This window comes from Amyelois transitella, chromosome 15, assembly GCF_032362555.1.
Source record: "Amyelois transitella isolate CPQ chromosome 15, ilAmyTran1.1, whole genome shotgun sequence".
Lineage (NCBI taxonomy): Eukaryota > Metazoa > Arthropoda > Insecta > Lepidoptera > Pyralidae > Amyelois > Amyelois transitella.
This window is the reverse complement of record NC_083518.1, coordinates 6,897,637-6,918,519: the sequence shown is the minus strand read 5'-3', so window position 1 is coordinate 6,918,519 and position 20,883 is coordinate 6,897,637. Positions and strand designations below refer to the sequence as shown.

General features: G+C 38.2%; 1 protein-coding gene and 1 non-coding gene across 3 annotated transcripts; both read right to left on the bottom strand.

The window, feature by feature from the left end:
* Positions 1-174: 174 nt before the first annotated feature.
* LOC106139509 (nuclear factor related to kappa-B-binding protein) lies at positions 175-20,523 on the bottom strand. 2 transcript variants are annotated; one of them, XM_060948140.1, is made up of 22 exons: positions 19,787-20,523; positions 19,409-19,702; positions 17,902-18,018; positions 17,020-17,393; positions 16,589-16,719; positions 15,934-16,185; positions 15,327-15,439; positions 14,707-14,822; positions 14,479-14,595; positions 13,418-13,591; positions 12,641-12,787; positions 12,097-12,253; positions 10,942-11,646; positions 10,300-10,389; positions 9,832-9,921; positions 7,560-7,674; positions 6,950-7,020; positions 5,848-6,663; positions 5,184-5,351; positions 4,669-4,747; positions 4,208-4,263; positions 175-2,459 (listed from the first exon to the last, which is right to left on the bottom strand). In XM_060948140.1, exons 1-22 carry the CDS (start codon positions 20,216-20,218, stop codon positions 2,328-2,330), a joined length of 4,746 nt encoding a protein of 1,581 aa, XP_060804123.1. In that variant the 5' UTR covers positions 20,219-20,523; the 3' UTR covers positions 175-2,327. The 2 variants fall into 2 exon arrangements, with proteins under 2 accessions (XP_060804123.1, XP_060804124.1); XM_060948141.1 differs by lacking the exon at positions 175-2,459 and adding an exon at positions 2,494-3,460.
* On the bottom strand, positions 3,880-3,953 carry Trnai-aau (transfer RNA isoleucine (anticodon AAU)). The gene has a single exon. It is a non-coding gene; the product is annotated as a tRNA-Ile (tRNA).
* Positions 20,524-20,883: the final 360 nt, after the last annotated feature.

The window sequence follows — 20,883 nt, the reverse complement described above, 5'->3', positions numbered from 1 at the left end:
GTCCAAACCGCTGGGTCTCTAGTGTTGAAATTTGTAATGCATGTTTCTTATGTAGGAAGTTTATGGGTGCAGCAGAGGATATGCAGTAATTTTCCCAGGAACTGATATTGATGGGGTTTTTACTTTAAGCGGGAAGCACAACGGGTTGTTTAAATGTTAAAAAAAACTCATAGCTTCTTATAAATTGACTTACTCGTATATTCATGTGATCATCAGACCTATCAAACCAAACATTTACTCGAAACAAACGAGACGATCCCTCATTTAGTGAAAACTGTATGAAACAATGTGTATATGTATGTATACGTAACAATTATAGAGCGAAATATTCTGCAGGCACCAATCGAACCATAAAAGTTGTATATAAGAACTACGTCTGAAACTATTTATTTGTGTCCTGAGCTCCAAACCATGATATTTTAATTGCCAAAAAAAGAGCGTGTCGCAATAATTTGGCATGAATTTCTGTAAAAATTTGTATTATTTTATTACCCAGGACCTTCTCCGAAATGGGTCCTAGCCATAGAGGTCGTCTAGTAAAAGAGACAATTCGTTATTTAAAAATTCCTTTTGTAAATATTTACAGGTAGCTCATATTTTTTCTGACTATTAAATATGCATGGTATATCCATATTACACAAAGTAGTATTCATTAAGAAATAAATCTAAAGGTAATTTGGTAAATGGAGAATGGCTCTCGTGAACTGTAAAACACATAGTCTTCACTTGAAAGTCGTAGAAAGCGACCAAAATACATTCAAGAATTGGTGTATTGAGAATCCCTAGCAATTTTTTTTATTGTGCAACATTTACCAAACTCCTTTATTATGTAATGCTGCAGTGTAGTTTGTTCCGCCGCTTCTTCTACACATGCGCTTTGGAAGCGGTAGTAGTTATAATTAGATTTAAGTTATGTGACGTCAATAAGTGATACCTTGTATCCAATTTTGAAAATAAATCTATTCTATTCTATTCTATTCTGTAATAAACGTTAAGGCGCATTTCAAGCTGACATTGCTTTTAGTTTGCAACTGTGTAGTAGTATCTTTAGACTACTTAAAAATGTGTTCGTAAATTGAACAGTAACATTAATACTATTGGTTCTGTTTACTAAACATTACTATGATCGAACTATTAAGAGAAAGACAGAAAACTTCATGGTCGGGCAAATATCCTTACAAATTGAACATTTACTAAACAAAAATACACTTGTGAGTGGAAATTTGGCTCTTAATCCAAAAACAGGTCTTTTTAGAAATGAAATGCCAACAATATATTTTCGTTGCATTGCAAATATTGTGGTATGATAGGTATTTTATTTTTCATATAAAATGTGTTTACATTTAAATATCTATTGCCCATATCGTTAAACAAAATAAAAGCGATATTGATAGGAAGTTAAAACAAACTCTATAATATTTTGAAACAGTAATAAAACTTACATTTAAATATTACAACACAAATCGTAACATAAAAAATTATAATGCTTCTAAGTTTTTTTACACAATATAAGAATACGAACTTAGAACCGTTTAGAACGATAAAATTATGTCATAGAAGTAAACTACATAATATCTACATAATTTATAAATCCCTCGGTGTAGTCTTGACAACTACGTCCAGACACACAATACTGTCTTTGTACATTTTCAGGAATTATAAAAAAATACTGAGACTCCTTGAAAAGTCAAAATTTTTAAATAAATCTATTCCGACTCGAGGCAGTACCGTATAAGCTCTGAAGCCGACAAAAATCATGCAATGATGATCACTATTTAATGATAAACCTTTATTAACCTCTCGTCATGAAAATAGTTTTAAATAATTTAGCTAGTTATTCCCATCCACAAGTACGTCAACTCGGTATTGATACGAAATTGTCACCATATTATAAAACATAGTCTTAATTCAGAGCTTTGCTAAGGCAATCACTCTTGCACACCCCGGAGCGAGTTTCAAAACCAAACAGCACACTTCTGACATAGTTTTGTAAACTTACTTTTATTCTATTCACACGTTTAACCGAATTACCTACAAAATTAGGTATTTACAAATTGTTAACATTACCAAAAAGGTACAACAATTTCAGCAGCAAGAAGTTCATAACTTTCTAGTCAGGGCCTTATCCAAAAGATCACGTAGATCGGCAAGAAGCGGCGTGAGTTTCCTCGTCTTCTACCGTTATATCGGGCCATCTAGTGAAAGGTTTTGCCTGTACCATTTGAGAATTTTTCAGCCTAGTCGATCGTCCTTCCTACAAGCTATTTGCCCTCCGCCAATTCAGCAAGCTATTCCTTAATTCTCAAAGGTATAGGGACACGTGGACTTCATTGAGGAGGGTGCGCCGGCCGTAATATTCTGGCGAGCACGTGGCGCCCCCCTACGAGTTTCAGTTGCTGCCCGTCCATCAGTACGCTGCGGACGCCGCTAGCTGACGCCACACTTGTTGATGTCCCTTGCTGCGAATGAAATTTTATTTTGGTAAGAAATTATGATTATATACGTTTTTAAGATTTAACTTTTGACAGTTGCAAGAGTTGAAGAAATTATAATTCAATTAATTACTCAACCATAAACGTGGCCTTTTGAATTATTGTTGGCTGTGTCTTACCCGCAGGGGATATAGACGTGATTATGTGTTATGTTATAATTCAATCAGTGCATTATTTACTAAATAATCTTTTTGAAATTAAAAAATAATTCTGAGGCAGAATATTTTCATAACCTGACATGATGTAAATAATACAAGCAATAAAATCTCTCGATCTGTTTCTGAAGTTGTTAAAAAGCAGTAATCATCAAGCTGATTCAGAATTTTATAATCAAAAGGAGAAGATTTACATTCACACTTGAACATATTTTATGAAATAAATATTGTAAAACAAAAGAAAAAGAAAAAATTTGCGAGAGAAGAGGAAAAAAGGCAGTTATTATTCGAACATGACATATTTCTACTTGTTAATTTTGCAACCACTGTAGCTCACTTTACAAGCTTAAAGCGTCATTTATCCTTATTCATGGTGTCTATAATCAAGTCTCGCAAGTAAAATTTGACCTTATATTTCAGTAAGGTAAATTTAGTGTAGTCGTGTCGGTCAATATGGAATTTAAACATGGCCAAAAAATAGACATGATTTTTTTTGTTATAATCTGCAATATTTTATAATTATTCTTAATTTTTATTATTACAATTACGTAATTAATGGACAGAAACTCTTTTGTTAATGAATACAGCCTAGCTACTACACACAAGTCAATAGAAAATTTGACCCAACACCATTATATTTATACGCCCATGCAACAGTACAGTATAATTTTAATCAGAACCAAACATTAGTTTGTGTTGCATTCAATTTTATCAAACTACATCCACACTCCAAACCTTTGAATCATGCATTTTATATTTCACCTGCTGTATTTTTATTCCTTGCGCGAGTTTTACTTGATGAATTGGGTTTACCTAGAATATAATGCAGCCTTAATTTTTTACATGTCCAGAAAACATCTTGTATGTTGTATTATTTGAACTTTTACGATTTTTATTGGAAAATCAACTGACTATGGAATTATCATTCCGTGGCGCAGTTTAATGAGCAACTGTAGGAAATATTTATAAAAATTGTTTATTATTAGCATTTTTTATTAACTAGAGGCCCTAGAAAAATTTTAAGATTGCGATGCATTGACTATGTTCAACAATTTTCAAAGACCAGTTTCAACTAGTTCTATCCACTGGATGTCACCTTTACTTTCAATTTGTCAGTTGAGTAGCAATCAAAGAAAAACTTCAAGACAAAAAAAAACAATATCGCGTTCTTATGTAAGCTTCTTTCTTATGTCTCTTTGTATCAACAAAGAGAAATGAAAACAAAAATATCGTGGCCCATGAGGGGATCGAACCCGCGACCTTCGCGTTATTAGCACGACGCTCTAACCAACTGAGCTAATGGGCCGATGTAACTTTGGGCGAAATATATGACTACGTTTTCATGTTTAGGCACGTACACATTTACAACTATAAAAATTAAATTTATCTGCAACTCCAATAAAATGTATCTAATAGATTTATAATACATTATTATCGAAATTACTATTATCGGAGCGATAACGTGAATGTATCGTAATAAATAAATAACAATTGTTTAAGTAGCTTTGGGTTAAAATTGATTGTAAAACGTAACGTAATTCATTGTTGAGTTGAGGTTACCTGTTGCAATTTTAAAACTGGCGTTGACGTAGTAGGTGTGGTGGCCGCTTGGCCTCCTAAAACAATAATAAGTTTTATTAAATAATAATAAAAAATAAGAGTATGTTTTTGGCAACATAAATTTGTATGCATGAATTTATAAAACCAGACTTTGCTGTTGAAATAAAACATCTAAAATTATAAGTTTTCCATATTATGTACACATATACATGTTGTATACTTGTTACATAAATAAATTCTCTTTTCAAGTGATAGGCAGAGACTATACACTTCACTACACTATTGACTATCTATCTGCACAGAAAGAGAAGACCAATATGGAAGCAATCATCAATTCATACAGTTTCATTCATTAATCTTTAAATATAGGCTAATCGATAATGAGTATTTTTGATACAACTTCTCTAGCACATCTCCAATTTGATAAAAACTTGATAATGTATGTTATTCTTGCTACTTACCTATATTACTTAAAACTATAGTTTGTGATGGCGTGACACCGCCACTGGACGTAACTCTTATAGCACTGCCATCACTCTGCTGTAAAATTATTAATAAAACATTTTAAATTTTTGAATAAAAAAATCGATTAAGAATAGTGAAAATTTACAAGTAGGTAGGTAAACTTGACCACGGATATGATCTTGGTTTTTTATTTGAACATGGTTTCTATTTTATTGTAAGTACAAAGAAATATATACAGTATTAGAGGTAGTGATTTCTTTAGGTATAAAAAAACGTTGCTTAATAATTATTTTTAACTCGTAACACATAACTTCGTCTTTATCCCTTACGGGGTAAAGAGATGCAACAGTCAACATTGGATTGAGATCTAAATAGGAACAGGTTGCTAACCTATCGCCTAAAAAAGAATCCTAAGTTTACTTTTCACTTAAACTTCACCTGGAGAGAAGTAGCTGGCACACACTATGTTTTCACTTTAATACAAGGCCAACATGAAAATTTCATAACTCACCTGTAATATAATATTATGCAGTGGTTTCCCGGCCGTCAACAACAATGGCCGCGGCGACAGCAACCTGACGGCGCCGCGAGCCCTGGGCCCCTGTAGTTGAAGCTGTTGTAACTGTTGCAACGCGGGCGGACGATTGCCTACCACGCCCTCTAGCGATATCATTTGACCCTGCAAAGATGAGTTATATTTCAAAAACACATGTATTATTTAGAGATATATATGATAGTCTCAGTAAAAAGGAGATACATCTTCGCATTCATGTGAAGCAAACGGTCTTTTAAGGAAAAAGTTGATCCATATCCCCATTTTCAAGTCTTTGATAAATCAAATGTATTTTTCAATAAAGAAAATTTTCATCAACCTGATTCCTAATCAATTTGCAATTTTTATAAGGCTGACTGGTTTCAACATTAAATTCTTTGTTTTGTTTTTTCGTTTTATGATTTTTAAGGAACAAGCTCTTACGTGCAGCTTCGCCCGCGTAAATTAAGCGCCTACAAAAGAATACAGGATTTTCGGAAAATTCCACAGGAACATCTTTTTTAAGAGTCCTAATAATATATACCCAAACTTTCAAGAAGATTGGTTCTACTTAAAGCGTGAAGATACAAAAACATTCAAATAAACCTACTTTCGCATTTAAAATATTAGTTGGGATACTTGCCTGTGCATTAGTTAGCAATTTCGCCACTATCGGTTGCGCCGGCTTATCTCCCGCAGTTTGCGTCCTCACCACTTGAGCTATTGACTTCGGCGTCTGATTCGCCAACTGCACAGTTTGCCCGCTAGCCAGCTGGATCGTCTGCCCGCCAGACAACTGGACAGTTTGACCAGATAACTGCAAAGTTTGCCCGCTGGGCAACTGTACAGTTTGACCACTCAATTGCACTGTCTGCCCGCCTATTTGCACCGTCTGAGAACCTATTTGAGCACTAGGAATTTGAACACTTTGATTGGCTAATTGCACGTTAGACCCTAACTGGACAGTTTGCACACTACCACTACTTAACTGCACTGTCTGCCCACTAGGTAACTGAACACTCTGTGAGGGTAAAACACTCTGGCTGGCGACTTGTACACTTTGACCACTCGGTAATTTTACCGTGTGTCCGGTTAATTGTACACTCTGGCCGGCCAATTGGACGGTCTGACCGGCGATCTGTACCGTCTGGCCGGACAGTTGGACGGTGGAAACTTGGTTTTTGATCGCCGGCGAGGATTGCGTTCTCGGGGTGGTCTTGACGTTCGCGGAGATCGGTCTGACGGCCTGCGGGTTGGCCAGCTGGACGGTCTGCCCGGTGGACAGCCGCACTGTTCTCGTCGAGAGCTGTAGCGAGGAGAGCTGTAAGGCGTGCGGCGCGATGTGCACGGTGCGGGACGGCAACGTGACGCCGCGAGCGGACGATGACGTCACCGCTGATGACGTCACGCCGGGCGACATCACCACGCTGCTGGCTACCGCCGTTACGGTAGCCGTGCTCTGGCAAATTAATTTTCATGTTAAATATTGGATGAACATTGACATCTTTAGTTAAAGTGGCCTATCAGTCTTTTCAAGACTGTTGGGTCTGTCTGCCCCGCAAGGGATATAGATGTGACTATATGTATGTATTTGTATTTATATAATATTTTCTTATATTTCACTTTAAACTTGAATAAGCTCGACGAAAATTAGTTCATATTTAGTATTTATAACATGTTTCTCTTTAAGTGAATACTTGTAATCTTTGGAGAAATAAATCTAAATTGTGGTCAGTAGAACATACCTGTTGTGCTATCGTAGTAACCGACGCCGCATTCGGCATTGAAGTACGCTTTTTATTAGCCACAGTGGTTCCTGTGAAAAATACAAAATACATCAGAGCACTTTAGGCAGACTGCTTTCCAACATTTTTTATTCGACTCTCAACCGATTTTCGGCCTTTTTTGTCCATTAACACCTTTGACGATATAAAGCCAGAACTTTGTGTTTTACCTGAGCCCAACCTATGTAGCAGCTATCTACAGGAGGTGGTAAATAACATCATAGTAACCGATAATTGATATTTTATACGAAATGTATCAGCCAAATTATGAATTGTTATACTGAACTTAAATAAATTTGTGGCATGAGCGCCCGCGGCGAGATGAGCGACTTGCCGGCGGCCTGCGCGGCGGGGCAGATAGAATGTAAGTATGCACGAGTGAGCTACCTTGCGGCATGAGCGCCCGCGGCGAGATGAGCGACTTGCCGGCGGCCTGCGCGGCGGGGCAGATAGAATGTAAGTATGCACGAGTGAGCTACCTTGCGGCATGAGCGCCCGCGGCGAGATGAGCGACTTGCCGGCGGCCTGCGCGGCGGGGCAGATAGAATGTAAGTATGCACGAGTGAGCTACCTTGCGGCATGAGCGCCCGCGGCGAGATGAGCGACTTGCCGGCGGCCTGCGCGGCGGGGCTGAGCACGCGCACCACGCCGCGCCGCGACGCCGACTGCAGGGCGTTCAGCAGCTCCTGTTGTAGTCACAAACATCATTTATTCATTAATCTTTTTTAGGGTTGCGTACTCCCTAAAAGGTAAAAACGGGACCTTATTGCTAAACCTCCGCTGACTGTCACCATACTGTATCTAATAAACCTGTACAAGGGTCAAACTCAAAGTTTTTAGAAATACAAAAACTGAGCATTCTACTATAATATTAGTTTTATTATATCTTTTCAAAATAGTGTCCTTTTACGTCAACACATCGCTGCATCCGATGGAACCATTGGGAGAAGCACCTTGCCCACTCTTCCTTAGGTGTCTCTTCGACGGCCCTTTCAAACGCAGCGACTGCTTCCTCAGCGTTCACAAAACGTTTACCGCTAAGTTTTTCTTTTATTTTGGGGAATAAATAGAAATCACAAGGTGCAAGGTCGGGGCTGTATGGCGGTTGCTGGGTCAACCGCCATACAGCCCCGACCTTGCACTTTTCACAATTCCACATTTGATGTCTCTAAAAAGTCGATGGTTCGCCTGGCGGTGTGCGCCGAGGCGTTGTCGTGATGAAGGAGGATTCTGCTGCGAGTTCGTTTCTCCCAAACTTTTCAAAGACAAGTGGCAAACAAAAATTGGTGTACCACTCTGCATTCACTGTTTTTTGATCCTCTAAAACAATTGTTGCGTAATGGCCTGTCCTTCCGAAGAACGAAGCCACCATCTTTTTTCCCACACTTCGACCTCTCTTCACTTTTTTGGGCAACTCCTCGATCGGAAACACCCACTGGGCCGACTGCCTTTTAGTTTCTGGATCATAACAATAAATCCAGCTTTCGTCACCCGTAAGTATGTCGAATACGGCATTTGAGTCACCTCCGTTAAAATTCAATCATATCACGGCACCAATTAACACAATGGAGTTTTTGGGCCTCAGTCAAATTATGGGGTATCCACCGGGCACTAAGCTTCCTGACCTCTAAATGTTTATGGAGGATTTTATGAATTTGGCTCATACCAATGCCTAGACTTGTCCGAATCTGCTAATAGGTAACTCTTTTGTCAGCCTCTATCATACGCCGCACAACACTGATGTTTTCTTCAGTCGTCGCCGTAGAAGGCCGTCCCTCACGCAGATCATCGGGAGATTAGACCGACCACGCTTAAATTCATTGAACCAGTTGTAAACAGTGGCACGAGATGGGGCTTTATTATGAAAGGCCAATCGAAGTCTATTGTAACTTTCTTGTTGAGTTAACTTACACCGAAAGTCATAAAAAATCATTGCACGAAAATTTTCTCCCGTTAAAATCATATTATAATTTTGGCTTTGGCACGAATTATTTTCACTTTCCCGCCAAATTGCAAAAATAATGACAATTGAATGAAATTTTTACTCATTATTATTGCTAAAGTGTTCCATTTTTGAAATCCGAATTATTTTTTTTATTATATAAACAACAAATGGCCAGTTCTAAAAACTTTCAGTGTCGCCCTCGTAATAAATAGCTAGAGAGCTGAAATTTTCACAATTAAAGTGAAAATCAATATTAATAACTGAAACGGGTAGACGCTTAATACTTTCACAGAATATTTACTCGTATATTACCTTTCCAAATAAATAATTTAATAACAATAAACTATTTATCAAAAGTCTCATACAACAAACGTATTTTTTTTATATAATATAATTTTTTATATAATACAAGAAATAAAAATTTAAGTAATAAATGTGATCATGGTACGGAACCCTACGTGCGCAAGTTCGACTCACACTTGGCCGGTTTTTTTATCTCCTTCCTCCTGCATATAATCCTGATTGCATACTCGCCTCTCTAGAGAGAAGTCCAGGGTGCGCCTTATGACCATAAACCTGGTTTGGGCAAGTAGGTTTTTACACGAAGCGATTCCTACCTGAACACCGCAACCCTTAAATGGGAACTTAGCCCTTAGCTTTGGAACTTGACAAAAGCTGCACCTGATAAATGTACATTTCCTTAGTCAACTTTTTGGACTTCCTTGGGAACAGTATTTATCTGGTGCGCGTGAATAATGCGTGGTGTGAGCACAATACAAAACAAAGATTCGACATGCTTCTGAGAAGCGGAATCTGTTCGCAGAAAATAAAGAAGTTGATTTGTTTAATCATATCATTAAAACAATATAACCAGCTGTAAAGCGGTTTCTGAACATACCTGCACTTGTGTAGTGGGCGTGGAAACAGCGGTGACCGTAGTTTGAACGGCCGGCGGCCTTATCAGAAGAGATCGCGTGCCTTGCACAACCTACAAAACAATAAAGAAAATTACTTGCTGTTTGTTACCCACAATTCATAAAAAAATTTAATTACATAAACGCCATTTATTGGCAAATAGCATACGTTTGGTAAAGAGCATAAGTGACATTTTTCGTAATTATCGCGATATTTATTTTTCCTTTTTATTTTAGATGGTTTATGGTAGAGATAAACTCATTCTCTGTGGTAAAATGTTGATTATTATCTCACTTTTTCAACGATGTTTATTCAGAAAATAGCTTTAATCTATTGCTTCGTTGAACATGGGATGGATATGATATGATAACTTAAAAAAAAACCGCCATTCGATTCTAATTGCATTTTTACCAATATACATTGGTATATTGGTTGATTTCATTATACGTACCTTGTTTTGAATTTGTGGAGCCGCTACTGTAGCCACAGGTACTACAGTCGACGTCACAACCTGTTGGCTTTGTACAGTAGTCACAGGAATCTGAAATAGAAAACCAGTTTTGAACTAATTTTTTGTGTAATTTGGGCACTTTATTCATATAAGTAGATGTTTAACTGATGTTAGCGACAACTTATATTTTCTTGTCAAATAACTGTCCATCATGGGTTGAACAGCCAAGATGATGCCACACATTCTTCTCGAAACCGCGAATTCCACTTAATTATATTGCACCTAAACACAAGATGTCTAGACAAGTGCCTTTCACGCTTAGCGCTTTAACTTAAAATATACACGTTGGATCCTGATACTTTTTGTAAACCAAATATAGAATAATAAAACTAAAAAAACTCTGCTAAAAATAAGATTGTCAAATCTGATTCTTGTAGGTACTATGCTCATACATATGGCCGCAAAGCCCAAAATAGACTGTAATACTCTACTAACTACATACATACTATTACGCCTGTTTCCCATTGAGGTAACTATGGATTTCCACTAGCTACGACCTTTACAGACCTCTCCCTCTTCCTCCACTCATCTATCTATCTGACTAGTTTTCTTATTATACCTAGCTGAATGATAAAATCTTACCTGAACCTGAGCCGTTTCAACTTTTAGCAATGGCCGTTGTTTTATTAGCGGCGATTTAGTGGCAGTCGCAACGACAGGTGGCAACGCTTTCGACACTTGCGTGACAGTCTGACCCGTCGCTTGGCTCTGAACTGGTTTAACCTGAGCCTTTATCACATGAGCTGTAGTTTTGACAACTTGAGCAATTGTTTTCGGCGATTGCGCATTCGGTTTTATCACAGTCTTCGGTTGCACTATAGGTTTCGCCACGGTTTGCTTCGTTTGAACTGTTGTTTTCGGGACTGTAGGAGATTGTTTGGGTTGTGTTACTACCGGTTGTTTGGGCGATTGAGTGACAGTAGGTTTTGATGGCGTGTTGATTTTCGCCTGCGTTGTTTGTTTTTGTGTTATTTTAACAGTTTGCGCTAACGCTTGTTTCGCTTGGTTCAGTAGATTCGCTTGTTTGACAGATTGGGTCATTAGGGTAGGCTTCGGTGCTTGTTTCGGGGTTGTGGCTTTTGGTTTTTGAGGCATCGCCACTAGTTTTCCTTTAGGTTTAGCCGCCGGTGGGGTAGTTTGTGTTTTTCCTTGGCTCGCCTGAGCTTGCATGAGTAGTTGGGCAGAAGAGAGGTGCGAAACGGAAGATACAGTGGTGTCATCAACGTCTACGTCACTGTCTGATGCGTTTTCAACTACTTCTTCGACAGTGCCAATTTCTAGGTCCACCTGAAATCGTAACATGATTTCAATTTCAATGTTCAAATTGCTTCCGATTTATACATACTGATAAGTTTTATTTGCATAAGTGTAAGCGACGCAAAAACACTAATGTCAAAATTCTAAAGTTCTGCACAGCAAGTAAATTCATCCTTTAGTGTCCACTAATTCTCCTTTTGAGAATGTAATCGGAAATAGAAAACAGTTCCCGAGTTCCTTGACCATGGATGTCGTAAAAGGCCTCTTATGGAATGCCTTATAAACTTGGGATTCTTCTTATAGGCGATGGGCTAGCAACCTGTCACTATTTGAATCTCAATTCCATCGTAAAGCCTGGCTTTTTAGCCTTTTCAAGACCGTTGGTTCAGTTTTTCCCACAAGAGATATAGACGTGATTATATGAATGTACGACCATACCAGCCACCTTGTCTATGACTAGTTTTGATATTATGAACTTACTTTCGGTTGTGGAGTAGTAGACGCCCGCGATGTGGGCGTGGGAGTGGGCGTAGCTACAGGCGGGGCGGGGGGCGCGGCCGCGGCGGGCGGGGGGCTGGCGGCCGGCACGCTCACGGACGCACGACTCTTGCTTGCCTTTAGCCAGTCTTCTTCACTCCTGCAACCAATCAATCGATATGTTATTTTACCTATCTAATAATATAAGTCGGTTTTTATTTTTATACCTTCAAGATGATTTTTACTTTTTTTATAATTAAAAAAAAATGTTGTAAATTTGTATGTACAGATTGAAGGTTAAAAAGAAAATTTAGAACAAATTGTGATAAAAATAAGTATTATTCCATGCTGCTTTTTTATAAAATTCATAATGGTATTGTTATAGTGCTGTGCATAGTCTTAGTTATTCCTTTTAGATTTCAAGAAACAATCTTTGTTCTGATTGGTTACGTTTCTGTCTACGTAACATGTCAACATCTAATACCCTCTTCGCCAAACTTACACATGGAAATAATATTTCTGTAACTTATGTGTTCCATGATCTTACCTATGCCTATACAAATAGGTCCATATAGCTGTCCGTTGGTCATACTTCACGATGGGATCTCGTTTGGCCGAATTTAGACGATCTAACGCCGTGGACATTGCGGCCAATAAAGTTTGGTCGTTACAGGGCACAATCCATTGAGACATCCTGGAAAAATGATCAACAATAGTACATGATGTATAAGGTCATACTTTCATCTTAAGGGCTGGAAAATTTGGTAAAAGAAAAATTATTTAATAAATGCGGTTTTTTATATGATCATGCTAAAAGTCATGTCACAGTTTTGCCTTCCACTTTGAAACAGAAAAGATGAAACGGAAAACACTTCGTGGTAATACACACAAGTGGACCTCGGGCTTCACGGGATTGGCTATAGAATTATACTTGAAGGCGTCCTCTACACCGTCGAATCAAGGCTAACCTGTGGGGCTTACGAAGGGACGCAAACGAAACCTATGTGTTCGTCTGCACGGTGTGTACTGTATCTATTTTCGAAGTTATGTGCATTAGTTTGAATACAAACCGATGCTTTTACGGAAACATCGGAAATCTGCACATTCAGGTAACTGGATGTGTAACTTTCTCCTGCGAAGATTGCGGAGGTCAGATGGGAGCGCTTTGTGGAAAAACCTGACTCACCCAATCCAGGATCCATGGTCAAAGGCGCACCCCGGGCTCCTCTCCAGAGTGGTGAGGATGCCACCGAGAGTACCGTAACCGGAAGAAGATGGGAGCTACAGAATGAGTAAGACACAGAAGGCAGCGGGTGGCACGTACTTGAGCAGCGTGAGTATGTCGTGGCGCGTGCCCTGGCCGTTGGGCAGCCGCGCGATGGCGTCCCGCAGCAGCGCGGGCAGCGAGGCGGCGCGCGGCCGCGCGGGGGCCAGCGCGCCGCCCGCGCCCGCGCCGCCCGCCGCCGCGCGCGCGCACGGGCCCACCACCGACCGGTACCTGGTAACGGAACACACTTAATACGGGTAGCTTACTTGCGGCCCGCCACGAGATCGCCCGCGGTACAGGCACACTTTATAACAGTCTAGAACACCCACAGATACTGGACCTTTTTAACGGTGAAAGAATTTTCATGATCAATTCAATATATCCAAGAAACGATCGAAGTTACAAATTTTATCGGGAAAAAAAAATCGGGAATAGAATACCCAGGAATAAAGTAGACTAAAACCTTTTTGGTGTATGAAATGTAAAAATTATTCTAAACAACTACATTTTTGAAATTTAAAGAGTAAAAAAACACATCACATCAAAAACAGTATCACAATTTTTCATAACTTTCGTTAAGGTTTTTCTCAAGAACTAAGCTGAGCTGAACTTGTTTCTGAATTATTTATTGAAGCCCCAAGTAAAACGACTATTTGATATTCTGTTCCGTAATATTGAACTCTCCATTGGTGTGTTTTAGTAAATGGGTTTTTCTCCCCAAAGCACACCATTGGCATAAATGCCAACTGACGCCTCTGATATCTTTAGCCAACCTATTGATTGCAAAGGTTAGACAGTGATCACTCCTATTCTAAGTTCACTTTTCAATCCGAAATAAGCCAAGCCACACCCTTGGACACAACAAAAATATTTATATATATTATATATTATACATACATACATAAAATCACACCTCTTACCCGGAGGGGGGTAGGCAGAGACTACCTCTTTCCACTTGCCACGATCTCAGCATACTTCCTTCGCTTCATCCAAATACATAACTTTTTTCATGCAAGCTCGGCGGTTTCGGGTACTTTTAACCTGACCCTTGTATTTGGCCAATATATATTATTTTTCGACAAATTTGCGATACACAGGTTTAACTACTAGTAACTCACCCATACTGCACATAAGTGAAAGGTTTCGCCGCAGAAGCAAAACGCTTTCGTTCTTGAGCTCTGAACTCTGCGATTTCAGCGGCCGTCGGCGCACGGACCACCCAATTAGTCGGATGTCTGTAAATTATGATACATACGGAACTTTGCTTATCTGTGACACAAAGGGTTTTTGAAAAATTTAATCTCGAAGGAGTTTGATTGTCACAAACGAAGAAAAGAAATACCGACCTGGAGGGCGGAGCCCTAGTGGGCGGCGGCGCGCGGGTGGCGGCGCGCAGCCAGCGCTCGCACAGCCGCGACAGGATCGCGTCGCAGTCGCGGCCCGCGCCGATCCACTGGTACATCTATATCACATTTATTTCATTTATAATTATAAACCCTGATTTAAAATTTATCATGTAGGTTTATTATGTGGTCTAGAGGTGCTCTCAGAGAGAATTCCCGTGAAAACGCGACTTTTCTAAATACGCGGGCGGCGCCGCAGGCGACCCCTAATGATGACAAGGTACCACTTAGTGACGTTAAACACAACTAATAATTAAATCTACTACCGGACTGACCAAAATGTACAAGAAACAGCGGAAAAAATTTTAGAACTGATTTATTAAGGTATGTTCATCTTGGCCATTTTATTTTATACCCCAACCACATAGCCAATAAACAACAATGCTATGCAAGCACGACGTCTGCAAATATGTCCACTTGTCTATGACTAGTGAACACAGGTGAAATTTTTTTTCAAAAAAACCACTAAATAATTATAAAAATGTAAAGATTAAAATTACAGATCACAAAATTCTTATCTAGTAAATATTATATTTCTTACTTTAAATACAAAATAAACTTACTTGAGTTTCAGGAATGAACTGTAAATACGGAACGAAGTCATCAGGATGCGGCCCCCGTTCCCCTGCTAAGAAGTCTAGGGCTGAATCCAATTCCGCACACCAGTCATCGGATACTAAAAGCAAAACATAAATGTTATAAAAAATTAATCTTAATTATTTACAAAACCTTTCTAGTTTTGAGTAACTGTAACTCTACTTATGTACAACTGACTTCTCTTTGGAAATTTCAAACAATATAACGATAGGCAGATATTTGAAATTACTTTCACAATGGTAAAGATAAAGATTTACATTTTATGCAGGCCATAGACAAATGTTCTCTCTGTCATCTATGTGTGTTCCTTCTTTCCATTATTTCTCTTTTGACTTTGTGCCAGTATTGTTCAAGTGGCGTCGTCAATTCAGGATTTATCGTGAATTGTCAGGATGGCCGCTACGAATGCGGGACTTTACTTCGAGATCACTGCGCGAACGTAGTCACGGACAAAAGTTCCTCCTATTATTATTGTTTTATCGTCTTTCAATGTTCCTGAATAAATCCCCATTATTATTTCCTTAAGATATTGACAATTGCTACATACTTGAAATAAAAAACTATAATACTCACAACTATACCATGTGTTAAGGGGGGCTATAGGCGACCTCATCACAGCACCGCACCTCGAGTGAAGCTGCTGTTTTGAGGCTCTGTGAGCCGCTCTAGCCGGGAACAGAGCCCGGACCAACGACAAAAAGTTAGCATGAGTGGTCTCCGTGAGAGATTCATCAGTGTCTATCAACTGCTCCTCTGCACTCTCCGAGTCCACAGGCAAAACTTCGCCGGAGTCGTCCGCTATTTCTACTGGTAAAGCCATCATGTCTGAAATTTTTCATTATCATTTTATGTCACATGTTGAATCTGTTCGCTATCTTCTGAAAATGGACTGGGAGAAAATGCTCTTAGGATAGCTCATTTAAAGTTCACAAGGTGTTTAATAAACCTTACCTGGTTGATTAAGATAAAAGCGAGATTTTACAATCGATAATATATTACGCTAAGCATCTGTTGAAATTAAATATTAAATACAAACAGAAGCTTAAGAATAACTTTTGTGAATACACTGGAATGTAACAGTAACAACTTTCACCCATAAGTACATGTACCTACTTACTTTAGGTTGTACAGACACATGCAAATATTAATGAAAAATTGTTTTTCATAGTAAATGTTACCAAAGTTATAAGGACTTCTAAAAACAATATTTTTAACTTATTGTACTCACCTATACCATCCAAATCTTCAAGTTTTATAGGCACTGGCTGTAATACTCTAGCTGCATTCTGCATTGCCAGCACCGGGTCGGGCGGTTCTTGTTTTATGACATCTTCCAATTTGGAATCATTGAAGTTCATACTGAAATTCATGGAAACAGTTTAATATTTATTCCATTATATCAAACTATATTTTTCTTGCGAAAAATTCTTGTTTTACTATACATGTCTGGGACCTTATTTTAAAACAAAACAAAACTGTGCTTTAACAAAATTTACAAGCTTTTTTTATACACACTCTTTGAAACTGAAGAAGCATTTATACACGCTCTTTGAAATAATTATTAAATGCTTTTGCTAAAGAATGACTAATATTTATATTTTCAAATCCTTCAAGGAATAAAAGGTTTTATTTTCATTAACAAGAGATCAAAATACTAACTTTGTTGTATTAGGGTATTTTACATCAATTTCTGGCTTGATATCATGATTTTCCAATAACTGTTTAGAATACTTTGGACTGGCAACAGGGTCAACAAAAGATGAACTCTCAGAGTCAGATTCTTCCTGTTCACACTTTATCTTTATATTTGGAAGTAAAGGCCTGTTCTCCGGGCCTTCTAGTAACACTTCCTCTTTGCCCTTTTTAGACTTAACTTCCTTTGCTTTATCCTTCTTGGGACCCCTTCTCAGCTTCTGTAAAGGTGTTTCTGTCTTCTGACCTCCAAACATGAGTTTTTTAGCACCATTCACCAGTGCAACCCTTTGTTTAATGTCTTCTAATGTTATTCCTGTAGTGTTCAGTTCTGGATGATTCTGTATTGGAAAATTCATAAGTTTGCTTGTATTCTGAGTGACTGTGAGATACATGTGATCAGTAGTAAAAATGTCTGCCCCCACACAGAGGCCTTTCAGTATTTTCAAGGCTCTGTTCACCCCGCAAAAGATATAGTTGTGACTATATATGTAACTAGCTGTGCCCGCGACTTCGTCCGCGTGGAAAACTTATTTAGGGCATCATTGAAGCGATCAAGGATAAATAACTTTCCCCGTTTCTATTCACATATTCCCTTATTTCTTTGCTCCTAATAGTTGCAGCATGATGTTATATACCCTAAAGCCTTCCTCAATAAATGGTCTATTCAACGCAAAAATATTTTTTCAATTCGAACCAGTACTTCCTGAAATTAGTGCATTCAAACAAACAAACTCTTCAGATTTTTAATATAAGTATAGATTAAGTTACATAGCAAATAAAAACATAAAAACATATATGTAGTATCTATAGCAGAATTTTTCCCTTAAATAAAACAAAAAAAAATACCTCTCTATGCATCCTCCTTAGTCTATGAGCTGATAAAATATTTTTGAGACATTCTAATGAAGTAGCTTGGGAGGAGTCAGAGCTACCAAGTGTTCCAGATACATTGCCGTCATGACTCTGAAATAAAATTCAAGATATTATTATTCAACAATAAAAGAAATTAATGATGATCTACATTAATAACAGAAGACAGTGGCTGAATGACATATCTACACACAACTCTAAATGCGGGGTCTAGAGATTTGACATTTACATTTACATTTACATGTAGATTTCATATGGGGAGCACTAAGAAAGGTCCTTAAAATCCTGTTACTGTTTTTGAATTTAGTAAAAATATGAGCGTTTGGTGTAGACCAACGTACATTTACTTTTTACTCTATCTAGAGCGAAAATGAAATTAAATGCTTTTTGTTTAAAGCAGCCGGAGCCACAGACCATCAATAGTTATTGGAGAACAAGCCACCACAAGATTATAAAAAAAATACAAAGCAGTTAAACACCCAACTTGCATCTATCCTAAACTCTCTTTGAATGAATTAGTAAATAAAAAAATGTAACAATATAGAGTACACCAGAGAGAAAGAGTGGAACCTTGACTGTATTGCAAGCTAAATCGGATCAGACTAATGTACTCGTATTTGGCTAGCATCACGCAGGGGACACTTCATAAAAATGTTACCTACATGTTGATGATTAACTTAGTCTGAGGTAAAAACCCATGTTTATTGAGAAAGAGGCCTCTTTCTCGGAGGGATAGATCATGTGTAGCATGTTAAGGTCAAGGTCAAGAAATTTAAACAGGATCTCTACCGCCTGTGATTCCTGGCACCAACAGAAAAAAGAATAGGACCACTCCATCTCTTTCCCATGGAAATCGTAAAAGGCGACTAAAGGATAGGCTTATAAACTTAGAATTCTTCTTTTAAGCGACAGGCTAGTGACCTGTCACTATTTAAATCTCAATTCTATCATTAAGCCCAACAGCTGAATGTGACCTTTTAGTCTTTTTAAGACCATTGCCTCTGTGTACCCCACAAGGGATTTAGACGTGATTATATGTATGTACATATGTATTAGGAGAGTGTGGAGGGAAAGGTTGGAGTGGGAAGACCTAGACGAACATATCTTGATCAAATTAAGGATGTCCTGGTAAAGGGTCAGGTCAAAAGTATCTGAAACCGCCGAGTTTGCATGAAGAGAGTTATGAATGTGGATAAAGCGAAGGAAGTATGCAGAGATTGTGGCAAGTGGAAAGAGGTAGTCTCTGCCTACCCCTCCGGGAAAGAGGCGTAATTTTATGTATGTATGTATCACTACTAGGAGTAATTCAAATAGAGTATAAGCTTTTGTGATATTATTATTAAATGTTTGGAATTATTCCATTGACAAATTATGTAAGGATGTTGAACCTTGACCAGTGTCAAATCAAATTTTTAAATTCTGAGCACTTTAGTGAAAATTACACCTACCTTCAAAGTTTACCTAAAAAACAATTCATTGTTACCTGTATAGAGCCAGTAGGCTTTCTTTTCTTGACAGCCTGTTCTGGTGGACCATCAGGATAGTTTTCGTCATCAGACTCCTCCCCGCCCACTTCTGTTCGAATTGCAGCCAGCTCCTCAAAGTATCGTTGCCTAGCTCGCATTTGAACAGATTTGAAATTATTCTTAGAAGATGGTTTAGGAGGCAAAAGGGGCAGGCGAGGTATAGGACCAGGGGGCGCTCCTTTGGCCACAGCCAGCAATCTTTCTCGAGATATTAAGACCTCAGGTAAAAGTTTTGCATAGTATGATTTCAGCTGAAAGTAAAATTCTTTATATTAGGAATAATAAACATAAAAGTATTAACAAAATCCTTTTAGAAGATCAGGATTCAGAATTACCTTGTGTTTTTGTTGTTTTAAACTTGCTTTTTTGAGGAACTTCCTCATTTTTGCTATATCTGGTCTATAGTTGCCTTGATTTAGATTATTGTAAAAATTGTCAAGAGGTGATGTAAAATGAAATGGTTCATGATCAAATAACATTTTGAGAGTCTTCTCTTTTTCTTCCTTATCATTTTCTGTGAACTTGGGCAAGTATTTCATCAAATGCTCCTTATGACTATCTTCCAATGCATTCCAAGTCTTCATGGAGAAGAATTCTTTGAAAATAGAGTAGTCCTCACAGATATCCTGGGGGATTTCTACTGTTTGTCCTAAAATGCGAACGGTTTCCAAAGCTTCCTCCTCGCCCTCCGAACTCCCGCTCGAACTCTCCGAGCTACTGCTACTGGACCCACTCGCACTTTGCTCACTTTCCATCTTTTTCTCCATGGAGACCAAATTTGAAGGACTCTTTCGAAACCGTGTTAGTAAACCTACACTTTTCACTCCTCCCTACAGAGAATTTCCAACTACTACATTGAGTTTTCGCGTTGTTTTGTTCGTGTTTATGAAAAACCAAAGCACTTGTACAACAAAGTCGAACTGGGAGTCATGAAGTTTTTGTAATCAGTCGTCAAGTCTTGTCTAAAATAAAATAGAACGCACACGCCAAAGCTCGGCGTTTCATACATACTATGCGCCAGTACGGCACATTACGAAGAGAAAATAGCTTGACAATCAAGAACAGCGACATTTTGCTCACACGAGAATAGGATTTATGAATAAAAAAGTATTGTCTGTGATAATGCTCCATAGTCTATGGTACATAAAGGTCAAAACACACCATTTCGGTAAAATAAAACCGTTCAGTGCTTAGTAGTCTCTTCTATAGACAATTTTATGTATTGATACCAAACAAGCACGGTGGTGCGTGAATAATTGGACTATCGATAATTTGGTTATCGATTTTTTTAATTTTTCAATATCGATATATTTTAGCAATATTATTACGATAAAACAATGAAAGATATGCTTTTTATATAATTTGCAGCGACATGTATTTAATAAATCGAATGAGAGAAGCTAAAGGGGTCTACGAATCAACTTGGGGTGTA